Raw genomic sequence first — 17,275 nt, 5'->3', positions numbered from 1 at the left:
TTTAAAAGAAAGTTTCATAATAGAAATTTTCTAATTCTAAAGTTGTATAAATCCTCAAATACTGGAATCAGTTTTTCAGCAAAATTATGCAACCAGCTAATCTTAGAGTTTTTACCAGTCTGTTGGTTTCTACCCAACTTTCCACAATATCAGTATTATCACCAAGTTTTCTGTTGTGCTTCATCTTCTCCTAGTCATTGTTGCTTCTAAAATGTTCTTCCTTATCTTACTTGTCTTTTTGCAAATCCATAGTCATTCAGGCAAAGCCCACTCTCTCCAAAGTACTTTGGCCTATAAGTGGACATAGAGTCAAGTCTAGCTGTGACAACAGGGTACATTTAGTAGGAATTGCAGGTAACACCAGACAAGGGCTTATTTGTTTGCCTCTTATAAATTTTAAGAGTAGCTAGTATACAAAAATGTGTCAGTGACAAATAGTAGTACCTTTGTATTGGAAAGAAGAAAGTGGACATTTCAAGTGATATGCTAAGGCACAAAACTGTTATCAACTTCAGATTCGTAACTCGTGATACATTGCCTAACCCCTGCTGCTTTCCAAAGACGGTTAAGGTTATATGAATCTAATTTCATTTTTTGGTATTATTTCCTGTGTCGTGAGAGATCCACATTCCACTACTACCACGTCCCCCAAAGGAATAGACTGTAAAAAAGATTGTAGAGCCAAGAAAGAGTAAAGGAGGTAACTATGTAACCCTAGTTAATTACATTAATTGTAAATTAGTGACTTTGCAAAAAAGATTCTGAAGTTAATGATTAGAATTGGTTTTTTAGTCTTATATTTTCTGAATATTTTTTAACTGAAGTAAATGTAAGTAAAAATTTTATTTCAAGTTTAACTTGAGATTAAAATTATTTAAGTAAAATCATAACAGCATTTTTATTTATACTTGGCAGAACTATAATTCATAATCGGGTTAATTTTAACCCTGCTTTTTTTTTTTAATAACAGGACTTGGAAGGCAATTGAATTCTTTGAACTATGAGCATGTTCAACAGTGATAAAAACATAAAATAAGAAAGAATGAGCAGGAGTACAACCTTAAGAAATTTCCCTATTTACCAGGGCAGGTAGAAGAAAAGATTGTGTAAGAGAAGTCATCAAAAGAAGTAGGAGTACTGGAGGAAGTGATTGACAATTTGTAGGGCCAAGGGCTTCAAGGGGTTTAAAAGAATGAGGTCTGTGAAAAAGCACTTGGATTTAATGACTCATGATTATCTTTAAGAGTTTACTCACTAGAATGGTAGGTGTAGAAGCTAGGCTACAAGGAATTAAGTAAGAAAATGAAAATAAGTATAGACTGTATTAGGAATTTAAGAAGTAAAGGAAAAGTGGAAAGAGTGGAAAGTAGCTTATGAGAAGAACAGAGCAAGGAAAACCAAACTTTGGATACTCACGTGTCAATCTGAATGTTAGGTGCTTTTTTTCATTGTCTCTTTAAATCCTCACATCTGCACCCTTGACTACATGTCCTATTTAATTTTCTATGTGAATAAATGAGAGGTATCCTAAAAAGCATTTGTGTCACATCCCCAAGTATTATGGTTGTATCAAAGGGAAACATTTGTGAGATTATTTGAGTTGTGAGCTGAACTAGCTGCTGTTTTGATGGAACACGATTTTTAAACTAGTAGGCAAGCTATGGTTATTCAGACATGGATATTTGGCAGACATTTTCTTAAAAATGAACAATATGTGCCTGTCTCTTTGACGAAAACAACTGTGACAGTATTTGTTGCCAATGGTAAAATTCAAGCTTGCAACAAAAATTTCATTAGAAATTCAAACTTAGAATTTTGAAAATTCTAATTTTCAGTATCTGCCACTGAACCTAATAGAGTCCCTAAACTTAACATCTTTCTAATGAGATTCTTGGTAATATTAACAATTGTGGTTTTCAGTATGGTATAATGAAAAGTATCAACATTTGGAACATCTACAAATGGCCATGCGCAGGATACTATAAAATCATGTATGGGTAAAAGATCCATTAAAAGGCAAGAAAGACAAATTGATTTTAATGTAACTGAGTATGAAAAGTTTATTGATATGGTTTTAGATTACATATTGCAACTTAAGAAACTTACCAAGTTTTGGAATAGTATCAAAGAAAAATACCACAATTATCTGAAAAGTCTATTATAATACTCCTTTTTCTACCTACCTATCTTTGTGAGGCCAGATTTTCTTTATATACTTCAATTAAAACATTGCATTAGATTGCATACAAAAGCATATATGAGAATCCAGCTGTGTACTATGAAACCAGACATTTAAAAAAATGTTTAAATGTGAAAGAATGTCACTCTTCTCACTACATTTTTTAAATGCATTTTTTTGTTTCATGAAATACGTTATTTATATTAACATGTCATGGTTTGTTGCTTTTAAATGAATTAGTAAATTTTTAAAATTGTTATTTTCCCTATTTCAATTTCTAATATCAGTAGTTGTAATTCACATAACTAAAAGCTCTTTGGAGTCCTCAGTAATTTCTACAAGTGTAAAGGAGTCCTGAGACCAAAAATTTGAGATCTCCTGCCCTATAGTTTTATTTCGATGTCAATTAAACATCTTTAAATTCACCCATATTTTTAAAGTCATAAATGTAAAATTTTAATTGCCACAATAATTTTCTTAATGCTTTTCTGATAAAAGTTCAGCACTTTCTCAGTTGAAGGTTATAATAAATGATGACAGGTAATTTTGAGGATTATTCCAGGAGTATATTTATCACACCATAAAAAAGAAAATTAAAATTGGGGAAAGGCAGTAAAGGTCATGCATGACAAATTTACTAATAAAATACTCATGTTTTGGCCTATTAAAATATTTGCTATTTTAAAATTCCATCATTTAATTGTAAATGTGTTGCTCCTCTTTCAGAATGTTACCTTATGGTTGTCTGTCAATCGGTGACTGTGTGGGACTTATTGAGGTGGTGCGAAATTCTCACACTATTATGCAAATTCAGTGCAAAGGCGGCTTGAAAGGTGCACTGCAGTTCAACAGCCACACTCTACATCAGTGGCTCAAAGACAAGAACAAAGGAGAAATGTGAGTTGTATTATTCTTTCTTCCTATGTTAGTCTAAGTTTTTGTTAGATGAGTCTGTCAGTGTTTGTGTATTCCTCTGACTTAGACCAGAGAAAACAATTGTACTTTCTATGGAAAAAACTATGCTCAGCCTTTGAAATATTTGACATTAATGGATTTAAATGATTATAATTACTTTTGATTTGGTAAAATTTTAAACATTCATTTTATGTATTATCTAAAATGTATTGTTACTGCTTATTCTTTTTAAACAAATGAACATTGCACATTCAAAATTTTATTTCTAATTCATTGTTAAAATGATTAGAAAAAAATAATTTTAATGAGATGGTATTTTTTCACTATAATAAGAATTACGCTTTGGTCAGGGAACATCTGGAAATTTCCTTAGAAACCCATGAAAACTTCACAGTCTCAAAATCTTTGGACATAATTACCTTATTCCCTGTTAGTGATTGTTTTCATTGTTTAAATAGACGCTTGTACCCTTTTTTCTCAAGTTGGCCTGAAGCACTCTATATTTCCATACTACTCATGAGGTGTTTACTTCTTCTTTGTAGATATGATGCAGCCATTGACCTGTTTACACGTTCATGTGCTGGATATTGTGTCGCTACCTTCATTCTGGGAATTGGAGATCGTCACAATAGTAACATCATGGTGAAAGACGATGGACAAGTAATCGTTTTCTCTGTTTAAAATGTTTTTGGTGTTCTTAATTTATTAATTCAAGACATTTTGTATCTGCATATGTCAAACTATAACATAATTTCTTATTTTTGAAAGCTGTTTCATATAGATTTTGGACACTTTTTGGATCACAAGAAGAAAAAATTTGGTTATAAACGAGAACGTGTGCCATTTGTTTTGACACAGGATTTCTTAATAGTGATTAGTAAAGGAGCCCAAGAATGCACAAAGACAAGAGAATTTGAGAGGTGAGCTCGAGAAATTAAAAACACAAAACAAAGAGTTCTGGCTGCTCTCTTAGAAACAATCAATATTTTTCAAGCAATTTCAAAATAATAAATGTTGGCTGGGTGTGGCAGTTCATGCCTGTAATCCCACTCTTTGGGAGGCCGAGGCTGGAGGATCATTTGAGCTCAGCAGTTGAAACCAGCCTGGGTAACACAGTGAGAACTCATGTCTACAAAAAAAATTTTAAAAATAGCCAGGCATGGTGGCATGCACGGTAGTCCCAGCTAGTCAGGAGGCTGAGATGGGAGGATCACTTGAGGCCAGGAGGTTGAGGTTGCAGTGAGCCATGATCACGCCACTGTACTCCAACCTGGGCAACAGAGTGAGACCCTGTATCAAAATAAATAAAATAAAAGAAGTTATTTTACCATTTTAACAAAAACTATTTTTTGTTTGTTTTTTATTTTATTTTATTTCAATAGCTTTTGGGGTACACGTGGTTTTTGGTTACATGGATGAATTAAATAGTGGTGAAGTCTGAGATTTTAGCGCACCTGTAACCCAAGTAGTGTGCTTTGCCCCCAATATGTACTTTTTTATCCCTTACCATTCTTCCCATCTTCTCCCTTCTGAGTCTCCATCGTCCATTATATCAGTCCGTACGCCTTTGTGTACCCATAGCTTAGCTCCCACTTACAAGTGAGAACATAGTGTATTTTCAGGTATTCCATTCCTGGGCTCCAGCTCCATCCCAGTTGCTGCAAAGGACATTATTTCATTCTTTTCTGTGGTGTAGTAGTATTCCGTGGTGTAAATGTACACTTTCTTTTCCACTCATTGGTCAGTGGGTACTTATGTTGGTTTCATATCTTTGCAATTGTGAATTGTGCTGCAATAAACATACGATATGCATGCAGATGCCTTTTTGATATAATGACTTCTTTTCCTCTGGGTAGAGGGATTGCTGGACCAAATGGTAGATCTACGTTTAGTTCTTTAAGAAATCTCCATACTGTTTTCCATAGAGGCTGTACTAATTTACATTCCCACCAGGAGTGTATAAGCGTTCCCTTTCACCACATCCATGTCAACATCTGTTGTTTTTTGACTTTTTAATTACAGCAATTCTTGCAGGAGTAAGGTGGTATATCATTAATCATCAGGGAAATCATCAGCATTTCCCTGATGATTAATGTTGTTGAGCATTTTTTTCATGTTTTCATGTTGTTACATATCTTCTTTTGAGAATTGTCTATTCATGTCCTTAGCCCACTTTTTTTGTTTTCATTTTTGTTTTTGTTTTGAGACGGAGTCTCACTCTGTCGCCCAGGCTGGAGTACAATGGCATGATCTCAGCTCACTGCAACCTCTACCTCCTGGGTTCAAGCGATTCTCCTGCCTCAGCCTCCCAAATAGCTGGAACTACAGGCACACGCCACCACGCACGGCTAATTTTTGTATTTTTAGTAGAGACGGAGTTTCACCATGTTGGTCAGTCTGGTCTTGAATTCCTGACCTCAGGTGATCCACCCGCCTTAGCCTCCCTAAGTACTAGGATTATAGGCTTGAGCCACTGCGCCCGGCTTTAACCCACTTTTTGATGGGATTCTTTGTTTCTTGCTGATTTGAGTTCCTTATAGATTCTGGAAATTAGTCCTTTGTTGGATGCATAGTTTGCGAATATTTTCTCCCATTCTATGGGTTATCTATTTACTTTGATGATTATTTCTTTTGTTATGCAAAGGCTTTTTAGTTTAATTAGGTCCCATTTATTTTGTTTGTTTTTGTCGTATTTGCTTTTGGGGTCTTAGTCATTCATTATTTGCCTAGGCCAGTGTCCAAAAGAGTTTTTCCTAGTTTATCTTCTAGGATTTTTATGGTTTCAGGTCTTAGATTTAAGTCTTGGATCCATCTTGAGTTGATTTTTATATAAGGTGAGAGACAGGGATCCAGTTTCATGCTTTTACATGTGGCTAGGTGGTTTTCCCAGCACCATTTATTAAATAGGATGTCCTTTCTCCAATTTGTGTTTTTGTATGTCTAAGATCAGTTGGTTGTAAGTTTTTGGCTTTATTTCTGGGTTCTCCATTCTGTTCCATTGGTCTATGTGTCTACTTTTGTGTGTATCTGCTGTTTTGGTAATTATAGTTTTCTAGTATAATTTGAAGTCCAGTAATGTGATGCCTCCAGATTTATTCTTTTTGCTTAGCCTTGCTTTGGCTATTCAGACTCTTTTTGGTGGATTTTATATGAATTTTAGGATTTTTTTTCTAATTCTGTGAAAAATGATGTTGGCAGTGTTTTGTAGTTTTCCTTGAATAGGAAAGATACCCCCTTGGTTAGGTATATTCCTAGGTATTTTTTTGAAGCTAAAAGGGCTTGTGTTCTTAATTTGATTCTCAGCTTGGTTGGTGGTGGTGTGTATAGCAGTGCTACTGATTTGTGTACAGTGATTTTGTAACCTGAGACTTTACTGAATTCATTTATCAAATCTAGGAGTCATTTTTTTTTTTTTTTTTTTTTTTTGAGAGAGAGAGAGACGAAGAGTCTTGCTCTGTCGCCCAGGCTAGAGTGCAGTGGCGCAATCTCAGCTCACTACAACCTCCACCTCCTGGGTTTAAGCAATTCTCCTGCCTCAGCTTTCCAAGTAGCAGGCGTGCACCACCATGCTCAGCTAATTTTTGTATTTTTTAGTTGAGATGGGGGTTTCACTTTGTTGGCCAGGTTGGTCTTGAACTCCTGACCTCAGGTGATCCTCCCGCCTCGGCCTCCCAAAGTGCTGGGATTATAGGAGTGAGCCACCACACCCAGCTGAAATCTAGGAGTCTTTTGGAGAACTCTGGGGTTTTCTAGGTATATGATTATGTCATTGGTAAACAGTGATAGTTTGACTTCTTCTTTTCCAATTTGGATGCCAATGTGGGCTTCCTTGTCTTGTTCTAGTTCTCAGGGGGAGTGCTTTCAGCTTTTCCCCACATTCAGTATGATATTGGCCGTGGGTTTGTCATATGACTTTTATTATTTTGAGGTAAGTCCCTTCTATGCCTACTTTGTTGAGTGACAAACTATTTTAATATTTTTATTTTTTTGTGTTTATTTGTGTGACGCTGTGAAGGAAGATGGAAAGGGAATACAATTTAATTTGTTGAGCTAATTAAGGTCTAAAAAAAAAAGTAACCCTTAAACTTCATAATACATTAAATGTTTTTTATTTACTAAGCTTTAAATAGTTGGACTCCACCTCTATATTGATAAATAATGTATAGTGCTTAATACAACATTTTTTGCTCATACAATTTGATGAAAGTCCATCAACCATAATCACCTTGTTTATTCATAACTCACCTTATGGTATCTCATTAGACTATATCAGACTTTAAAGTACTTTTTACAACCTTCTATAAAATTCTGCTTTGTCTATAACTCAGTCCTGACTCTAGCTTAAGCACAAAAGGATTTAGTATGGACCAATTCATACATTTAATACTTATTAAACTGCTGACATGCCAGGCATTGTTGTAGGTGCTGGTAATAAAGCAGTTTTTAAAAAGTCTTTATTCTCATGAAGTTTATATTCTGGTGGGCTAAAGGGAATCAAAAGATGTTGGTAAGGTAAGTGAGAGAGGAATGCTATTTTTTATAGCTTTGTCTACGAAAGCCTCTCTAATTGTGTGACATTTGAGCAAAGACCTGAAGGTATTAACATCATTTGCTCCATACTAACCAAACTGTTCTTATTACTTATAGGTTTCAGGAGATGTGTTACAAGGCTTATCTAGCTATTCGACAGCATGCCAATCTCTTCATAAATCTTTTCTCAATGATGCTTGGCTCTGGAATGCCAGAACTACAATCTTTTGATGACATTGCATACATTCGAAAGACCCTAGCCTTAGATAAAACTGAGCAAGAGGCTTTGGAATATTTCATGAAACAAATGAATGATGCACATCATGGTGGCTGGACAACAAAAATGGATTGGATCTTCCACACAATTAAACAGCATGCATTGAACTGAAAAGATAACTGAGAAAATGAAAGCTCACTCTCTGGATTCCACACTGCACTGTTAATAACTGTCAGCAGGCAAAGACCGATTGCATAGGAATTGCACAATCCATGAACAGCATTAGAATTTACAGCAAGAACAGAAATAAAATACTATATAATTTAATGTAAACGCAAACAGGGTTTGATAGCACTTAAACTAGTTCATTTCACAATTAAGCTTTAGAATAATGCGCAATTTCATGTTATGCCTTAAGTCCAAAAAGGTAAACTTTGAAGATTGTTTGTATCTTTTTTTAAAAAACAAAACAAAACAAAAATCCCCAAAATATATAGAAATGATGGAGAAGGAAAAATGATGGTTTTTTTTTGTCTTGCAAATGTTCTATGTTTTGAAATGTGGACACAACAAAAGCTGTTATTGCTTTAGGTGTAAGTAAACTGGAGTTTATGTTAAATTACATTAAGATTGGAAAAGAATGAAAATTTCTTATTTTTCCATTGCTGTTCAATTTATAGTTTGAAGTGGGTTTTTGACTCCTTGTTTAATGAAGAAAAATGCTTGGGGTGGAAGGGACTCTTGAGATTTCACCAGAGACTTTTTCTTTTTAATAAATCAAACCTTTTGATGATTTGAGGTCTTATCTGCAGTTTTGGAAGCAGTCACAAATGAGACCTGTTATAAGGTGGTATTTTTTTTTTTTCTGGACAGTATTTAAAGGATTTTATTTCCCAGGGAAATTCTGGGCTCCCACAGAGTTTAAAAAAAAAAAAAAAAAAAAAAATCATATTCTAAGAATGAACAGGAATAGTTCTTATTCCAGAATTGTACAGTATTCACCTTAAGTTGATTTTTTTCTCCTTTTGCAGTTGAACTGAATACATTTTTCATGCATGTTTTCCAGAAAATAGAAGTATTAATGTTATTAAAAAGATTATTTTTTTTATTAAAGGCTATTTATATTATAGAAACTATCATTAATATATATTCTTTATTTACATGATCTGTCCCATAGTCATGCATTGTTTTGCACCCCAAATTTTTTATTGTTCATAGCAGCATGGTCAGCTTTCTTCTTGGTCTGTAGATGAGGCTCAGGCACTATCCCATTTATGCCAATACCCAGTGTATAACTACTTAAGGAAAACATAAAACTTCATCTTTCCTTTTATTTCTTATGTGAATCCCCCGTCTTCCATTCTCTTTTGTAGTTGAGAATGTCTCAATCATATGAAATTAGTTACCAAAATTAACACAATTTAGACTATCTTCCTGATTCCTTAAACCCCTTTACTGAAGTATACTCATGAATGATACTTTAAAATATGGGGGAATAGAAACCATGAAATTTTTACCTTTTTAAACTATTTATCCATATCTCCAAAGCAGAACATTAAACCATTTTAAGATCATGTCTCATTCCCAAGTAGTCAGAGTTCACTCTCCAACTTTATTAAATACTATTTGAGCACAGGACATATCTTAAACATTTTGAAAAACATTAACCCAAGATGTAGAGGCTACTGCTAGTCATCATTCTAGAATCTGATATTTTACTCTGTATTTGAAATGAATGATTAATGTCCTAGGAAATTAGCTTTAGATGTTCAGGTGCCACATGAAAAAAGTGCAATAATTATTGACAGTTTTTTATATTAGGCATATTATTGGAAAACAGCTTTATAAAGAGTGAACATTGTATACTGTAGTAAAACAGCATCACTTTAAAAATATTCATTTATGAAATCTGTTACCTATAGTTGAAGTCTTGAGTAGTGAACAAGGGACTCTAATACCAATACTCTTAATATCTGGCTATTTTAGATCCCTTAAAGGGCATAATTATTGGAAATTTAGGTATTTCACTAAAGCATGTATATAATATTGCCAACAAGAAAAATAAATTTGAAGATTAAGGGAACTTACTTCTGCAAACTGTCTTGCAGTAGTTAAGCAGAATTTAAACTCTGTTTTAAGCAGGCAACCAGAAAGATTATTTTGCAGTTATAGAAGATTTCATAACTTATTAAAACTTATTAACATTTTGTGTTGTTTAGATATAGGCAGTTGATACTAACATCCCAGCCTTTTCAATATCAGGGTTAAATTATAGGAAAACTCAGTAAAATGGTACAAATCTGAAACTTTGATGGTAGAAACTGAAGATTTAACAGAGAACTGTGTTTTACCCGAGTGCCAAAAATGCCTTGAGCCTCCTTGCACAAAATTTATACCATTTTTTACATTTTTATCACATCAGTCCAGATACTTGTCTCCCCTCCTTCTCCCAGAACCTCTCCACTATTAACATGCACAAACCATATGGCCGATTTCATCATTTACATTTCTTTTCAAAAGTTATTACAACCAAATTATATTAGAAGAAATGTAGACAAATTCTATAAAGACTATAGATTGTGACCTAAGAAAGAAATGAGGCAAAGAACCAAACATTGAATTAAATGCTACATGGGTGACTAAGATCTGTTTCAAGTCAGTGATAATGTAGCCACTTCTGGGTACTTCAGTATCAGAGATCAGTTCCCACGGTTTAGACAGTTCCTATCTATAGCTGACTATCCTTGTCCTTGAATATGGTGTAACTGAATGTTGGCTCTGCAGTTTTATTGGGCCACTTAAGAAATATTTCCTTGAATAATTGTTTTGAGAAGTCTAAAGAAAACAATAAAAATAATTTTAAACACACTGTAGTAAGAAATGACTGTTCGAAAATTATGCTTTCACTTTCTACCATATTCTCAGCTATACAAAACCATTTATTTTGAAGATTTTTAGACTACTGTTTATTTGAAATCTGTTATTTATTGTGGAATTTGTTTTTTTAAAAAAGATGTTTCTAATTGGATTTTTAAAAGAAGAATGGAATTTGGTTGCTATTTTACAACAGAACCTAAGGTTTTTGTGGTTCTTAGTGTCCTATGTAAAACTTAGTGTCAAAGTAATCAACTTTGAGATTTTTCCCTTCTATTCTGCTTTATATTAAAAGCCTATTAGAAAATGGGAACCTGGTGAATATATAATGAATTGTAAAATATTTTAATGTGTAACTTTTTCAACTGTGAAACTATTGATTTTTTTGATGAAAACAGCTGCTGATAAAGTATTTTGTGTAAAGTGTAGTTCTTATTAACCAGGAAAATGATGACTTGATTAGACTGTATATGCCCTCTTGGATTTTATTTTAAATGGATTGGTGATTTTCACATAGGTAAAACACAGTCCATCTGTATTCTTTTTTCCATCAAAAAATCGAGTGATTTGGAATTCTAAAAAAAAATTGTGAGCAGCCTATTTGAAAGGCATCATGGAAATTTCACAGCACATAACATGGATTTATTTTTTTCTTGATGTAAATCCGCTTAATTCATATTTTGATCAATAGCCCATGCTTGCCAACTCTGAAGAAATTTAATTTCCAGCAGTATTTTAAAGCTAGCCTGTTAACTTTTTCTGAATATTTAAAGTTCCTCTTTTTTCTGTGTCTGCATAAACTGCAGACCTGGGCTGGACCCACATACTCAGAGTCCACCTTAAGAAATTATTTTGATGTCCAAGACATCACTAAAATATTTAAGTTTAAAGATAATATGTGGTGTTAATAGACTGTGGTGCTTTTACTATTTAAAGACAACTTTCATACTTCAGATGTTTTTGAGAAGACGAGAATGTGAGGGGAGGGGGCAGAACAGGGAGGAGTTGTTTGAATGAATTACATTCTTTATATCCATCCTGCTCATTTGGGGCATGTCTAAGAGAAGGCTGAAAGTTGTGAGAGTATATTGTATACCGTAAGAGAATTAACTCTTCATCATGGATGGGATTGTGAAGCTGAACTATAAAATTCAGCATTGACAGCATCCTCAATTAATAATTCTTGGTGACAGAATAATACAGCTGGGCTGTTTTTTAAAATACAAACTCAATACCATTTTTAATTATTACATTAAAAATTGTAAATATATCTATGTGCCATGGCCTGGGAAGCCTGTTTTCTTTTTTCATAAAAATTATTTTTACTCTATGAAAAGATTATGGGGTTTAGCTCAAAATATCTATGGTCGTGATAAAATTGGATTGGTAACTCTACCTCAGAAGGAAAATGGGGGAAAAATAGATGAGTCACAATTCAATACTTCAGGCTCAGAAATTGTGCAGATCACTGAATTTTAGATTTATAAAGTCAGAGTTGGCATGCGTTGTTTTCAATGATATGGAAGACCTTAAGAAAAAAACTTGGCTGAAGTTTAATCGTTGGTCCAGCCATTTGAAAAAAGCAATAGTTCGAGGAGGTTCCCGAATTCGGCGTTTGATATTCATTTTGTTCTCTTTTCTTCATTATTAGTGCATTTGGTGTGTGTATACTTGCACACAATTCTGTCTGTATACACACTGCTTGCTTAGCCCTAGTCAAAAGGCATCTTTTATAAAAGGTGTAAAGAAATATCAAGGTTCTATAATTCTGAAGAGTTTAGAATTTATTAGGAGTTTCCCAAGTTGGGATGTTAGTCTTTAAATAAACTTACTTCATTCATGTATTCCACTTAAGGTTTTGCACCTCCTTTTTATTAGTGCAGTGCCATTTATTTTGCTTGATTTTAGGTATGTTAATATTCCAGCCTTGCTAGTTAGCATAAAGTGACAGGTGTGAGCCATGAGGAAATTTTCTGACTTAATTTTTACACAACTACATATAAGAGTTTTAGTGGAGAAAAAAAATTAGTCCCTTGTGCATATATAGTAGTTAGATAAATGATTTTTCTACCAACAGTATACTCCACTCCTCATGTAGGTAAGTACAGAAAAGGTTTCAAAATATATTTTGTTAGCCAGTTAAAGTCTATGAATTATCTGCAACCTATTTAATCTGTCACTACAATAATTTTGTGGTTATGCCAAGAACCGTGTACACTTTTAGGTTATCTTATTTTTGTCAGTTTTTCTAGGTTAGCAAGGAGGCAGAAAACTTTCATTGTTTCATATTAAAATATAATTAGACTAAACTTAATTCTAGTATGAATTTCCAAAATCGTTATCTATTTATTTCATTTTTATTTAATTTTGTTTTTATTTCACTTTTAAAAGTCCCTTGTTCGATGTAATTTATGTTCCTAAGAGTGGTTGGAGAACTTGGCCTTCATCTGATTTCAAAAGTGTTTTTGGCTATGGAACCCAAGTTTCAAATGAAGTTGATGGTTTCAGTGTGATTCAGTCTTCAGACCTAATTGGGTTGAATAAAATCTAAAAGAATATACCCTTTTGGAGCATAACACTTTAATACTTTGGGGAATGTGGCACTACCAAAAGAAGACTACTAACATGTCAAATGTTCACCTGGAAGAAATTCGAACCACCCTTTTGGCCCCATTAATTGTAGCAAGTTTATTTCTCTATATTTTGTCATTCAATGAATTGAAGTCCTGTGGTATACTGCATTCATTAGGAAAAAAAACGTTTTTAATGTCCTTTTAATGATGGCCCAAAAAGCATTTGACACAGCAAGATGCATGTGTTATTATATTGAGAATATAGAATAATAACAGTACCACTAAATTTAAGACCTCTTCCCAGTCTTGCTGTTTCTAGCAAGAAGTGTGGCCTGTGACTGCACTTACTGTTTGTGCTCATCAGAAACTGTCAATGTCTGCTTTTCTTTAACTCTGCAGTCTGTAACATCACGCTGTTTATTAAAAAAAAAAAGAAAAATTACTTTGACTTGTGTCCAAACAATCCTTAGTGTACTATATAAGCAAAAAACTGTGATAATTCTTTTGCCATTCCTTTTGAAAAGCCAGTGCTGCTAATAATCAAAATTTAGCTGAATTTGAGTTCTTTTCAGTAATGACTAAGAATACTTGATTGAAAATCTGAAACTATTATACCTTAAAAGCCAATTTTTCTGCCCCAGTAAAGTGATGAATATTAAAGAAATGTATGTTTAAATATTTACTTCCTTTAAGCATAAAGAATTATATGCTTTTAAGAAATATATGTATATACATATATGTATGAATGTATGTACGTATATGTAATAGGTAAGTGGACTTTTTCCAAGTCATTTGAAGATCAGAACCTAGAAATGAAGTTAGGCCAGAGGCAAACTGGTTTTGCTTTCAGTTCTCATAAACATTGCAAAAGTTAACTGTGGGCTTTGACCACACATGTTAATGCACATAGGCATTAACAACTTAGTAAAGCAATTAAGCAAATAATTACTTAAATTTTATTTATTTGCCAAATGGTTTAAATAATTTTGAATTGACTTTGTTCTCCAGGGATAATCTCTCTCTTTGCTGGAATGAATCAGGTAGCTCCTATCTAAATAGAAAACTGGTAATTGAAACACACACTTTACATTTTAAATTAGCAGTTTTGAATTTTTAGGGAAAAAAAAATCCCAATAATTGCATATTGTTAGGTAGAAGTCAAATTTACAAAGAAATGGAATAGGGATGTGCCCTTAAGTATAGAATCTCAATTTGCAGAATGATTTAAAATGTGCATGCATATACAATATTCATGTGTATGTATATATTTTATTACAGAGAAGTCTTTGGTATACAAAATAGTTTACCACAACCTTTTAAACAGCAGGTTCTGGGCCTTAAATGCATATCACAGTCAGCCAAGAGAACTGGGGTGGGGGGCAGGGAAAATGAACTGCCCTATCCCTAGCCTCTATACCAGCTGTCCAATGAAAAGTACCAAGGCTCACTGAATGTTACAACCCAGCAGATTTTTTAATAAATTATCTAACATTTTGAGTGCCCCTACTAGATGCTAGAAGCTATGCTAAAGTGTTTCACATGCCCTACTTTGCTTATTCTATAAAATAACTGCGTGAAAGAACAGGTTATCCCCATTTTATAGATGAGAAAAGAGAGGTTTAGACCGGTTAGCTGATTTGCCCAAAGTTGTAATTATGACCTACAAAGTCAAAGAAATCCTAATCTGAGATACATGTTCTTTGCACCACTGCACACTTGAAAGAGGAAAACACCAAGATTATTCATTACTAATCAAGTCAATATTGCTCTATTCAGCTGAATTAGTAATGTGTGTCTTGAAATTGCTAAAAGGCATTAAACTGACGTAGAATCAGGTTTTTTTATTATATCTACATATAAAAGTAGCTTCAAATGTCTCATTCTACTGTCCATAATTTAAGATTTTTTAGTATAATAAAATTTTAAAGATACTTGGAGGCACTTTGGAAAATCAGACCAAACTCTCTTTTCCACGCATAGATTCGGCATAATCAATCTGGAAAGCATTTGTTGAGAGCCTTATGACATCATTTAATAACCATGGTTGATTCATCAATTAAAGTACAGACAATTGTTGACTAAACTTGTGGGACTTTGCTATTAGGTTGATGCAAAAGTAATTGCAGTTTTTCTCCATTAAAAGTAACAGCAAAAACTGGAATTACTTTTGCACCAACCTAGTACGATGTGGATCATCTGAGATGAATGTTGAAATCCAGTATAGCTTCTTCATATTTCTGGCCCATTTTTCCCACCAGAAAGTGCACAGAGTGAAATGAGCTTATGAAAAGCATAATTAACTAGAAAAATGTTACTGAAAGAAAAATTACATGGTACATGCCAAGGTTAAATACTAGTAACTCTAAACTCAGTGAATTTTCTAGGCAGCAGCTTTCCTCTGCTGTGTAGACTGGTAAAGAACAAACCAAGGCTGGGTGCAGTGGCTCATGCCTGTAATCCCAGCACTTTGGGAGGCTGAGGCGGGCAAATCACCTGAGGTCAGGCAAGACCAGCCTGACCAACATGGTGAAACCCTGTCTATGCTAAAAATACAAAAATTAGCTGGCGGGTGGCACACGCCTGTAATCCCAGCTACCTGGGAGGCTGAAGCAGGAGAACTGCTTGAACCCAGGAGGCAGAGGTCGCAGTGAGCCCAGATCACATCACTGCGCTCCAGGCTGGGCAACAAGAGCAAAATTCCATCTCAAAAAGGAAAAAGAAAAGAAAAAAACTATAATTAATATGTTAGGTCCATGTTTTCTTAAGTTTTCTACCAGATTTTTATCTTCGTATAGTGAACAAACTGTTAAGAACTTTTTTATGAAAAATATTTTAGTGTGACTATATTGCATAGTTAGGCTGATGGTTCAGTGTTCAGTAGGTTAGATACCGTCATTGTTTATTTCCATATTGACTGGTTCTAGCTAGAGCTGAAATTAGGTAAAGAATATCTTGAACTCATTTTGCTACACGGGAAAAAAAAGTGCTTCCTTAGCTCATTTGGAAAGAGATTGGGATTAGAAAAGATAGTGAATTTGTATGTATTTATAGAAAAAAATAGAATACAAAATGAGGTTTTTAAATTTTTTTCCCACATGAAAATATGATACTTAACTTTAATTATTACCTTTTACATTGTTAGTTTGCAGACAGGCATAATTAGGTCCTCAGTTGCAGAAATCACAGACATCTGAAGGCCAGCACTTTAATTTGGCCACAGTCTTAAGATTTCTCTGCTCCTTCCTTTGCTCCTCCTCATACTCCACAGTTTGAACTGATGCTGTTCTATATACAGTAATTTTCCACCTACCTCATCTCTGACTACAGTGCTATATTTTTCACACAGTAAGGACAGATGTTGTGTTAATCTCACCATGCCAACAATCAGGGCACCACCTAGCAGAGTCAGTGAAGGCCAAAATAAACAGTGGAAGATAGCCATTTGGTCATACTTTTTTATAAGAATGACATCTTCAGATTGGCTGTCTGGACTGTAGAAGCATGAAAAGGGGGTTCCATTTTTGTGATTGAAGAATTCCTTTATGTCCAGAGCACTGTTGAGCAAATCATTTCTATCTTGGTGGCACTTAAGTGTGTAAAAGCACTAGGAATATGGAGGAGGGAAAAAGATAAAGGCATTGTCACCAATACCAAATACTTAACAGTTTTTATTATGAAATAGCTTCAGGTTGAAGTTATTAGTGGGCAGTTTCAATCTTAGAAGGTGGTAAAATATTACATAGCTCATGGGAAAGGGTTGATTGGAGGGCCACAGTGAAATGGCCATTTCCAGTCATTAAGCAAGGATGTGGAAGGGAATTCTTAGTTTATATGACATTGCAGGAGAGTCAGTGACCAACTTCATAAGGAATATGACTCCTCCCCACATGCAGGTTCTTGGTCTCTTGGACAGTATGAATCCATTTGTCCATTGAACAAAAATGTATTGAGCCTATGAACTTTCAACACCCAGTAATGTCTCTGTTG

At 34.1% G+C, this 17,275-nt stretch overlaps 2 protein-coding genes across 11 annotated transcripts in view; one reads left to right on the top strand and one right to left on the bottom strand.

Annotated features, from left to right (window-relative positions):
• Positions 1–10,714, top strand: part of PIK3CA (phosphatidylinositol-4,5-bisphosphate 3-kinase catalytic subunit alpha) — an 88,782-nt gene extending 78,068 nt beyond the window's left edge. For all 7 annotated transcript variants that reach the window (XM_007972038.3, XM_073023436.1, XM_037988545.2 and 4 more), the window contains 4 exons: positions 2,906–3,076; positions 3,637–3,754; positions 3,863–4,014; positions 7,742–10,714. In XM_007972038.3, the coding sequence (XP_007970229.1) occupies positions 2,906–3,076; positions 3,637–3,754; positions 3,863–4,014; positions 7,742–8,012 (712 nt within the window). In that variant the 3' untranslated portion in view covers positions 8,013–10,714. The remainder of the gene's footprint in view (positions 1–2,905; positions 3,077–3,636; positions 3,755–3,862; positions 4,015–7,741) is intronic.
• The window catches only part of KCNMB3 (potassium calcium-activated channel subfamily M regulatory beta subunit 3), a 30,872-nt gene continuing 22,013 nt past the window's right edge, over positions 8,417–17,275 (bottom strand). For 3 of the 4 annotated variants that reach the window (XM_007972041.3, XM_007972042.3, XM_007972044.3), the window contains exon 4: positions 8,417–16,892. In XM_007972041.3, the coding sequence (XP_007970232.3) occupies positions 16,494–16,892 (399 nt within the window). In that variant the 3' untranslated portion in view covers positions 8,417–16,493. The remainder of the gene's footprint in view (positions 16,893–17,275) is intronic. The other variant, XM_007972043.3, reaches the window with a different exon arrangement.

This window comes from Chlorocebus sabaeus, chromosome 15 (genome assembly GCF_047675955.1).
Source record: "Chlorocebus sabaeus isolate Y175 chromosome 15, mChlSab1.0.hap1, whole genome shotgun sequence".
Classification (NCBI taxonomy): Eukaryota; Metazoa; Chordata; class Mammalia; order Primates; family Cercopithecidae; genus Chlorocebus; species Chlorocebus sabaeus.
The sequence above is the reverse complement of the archived record's forward strand: the minus strand, read 5'-3'. Positions and strand labels throughout refer to the sequence as shown.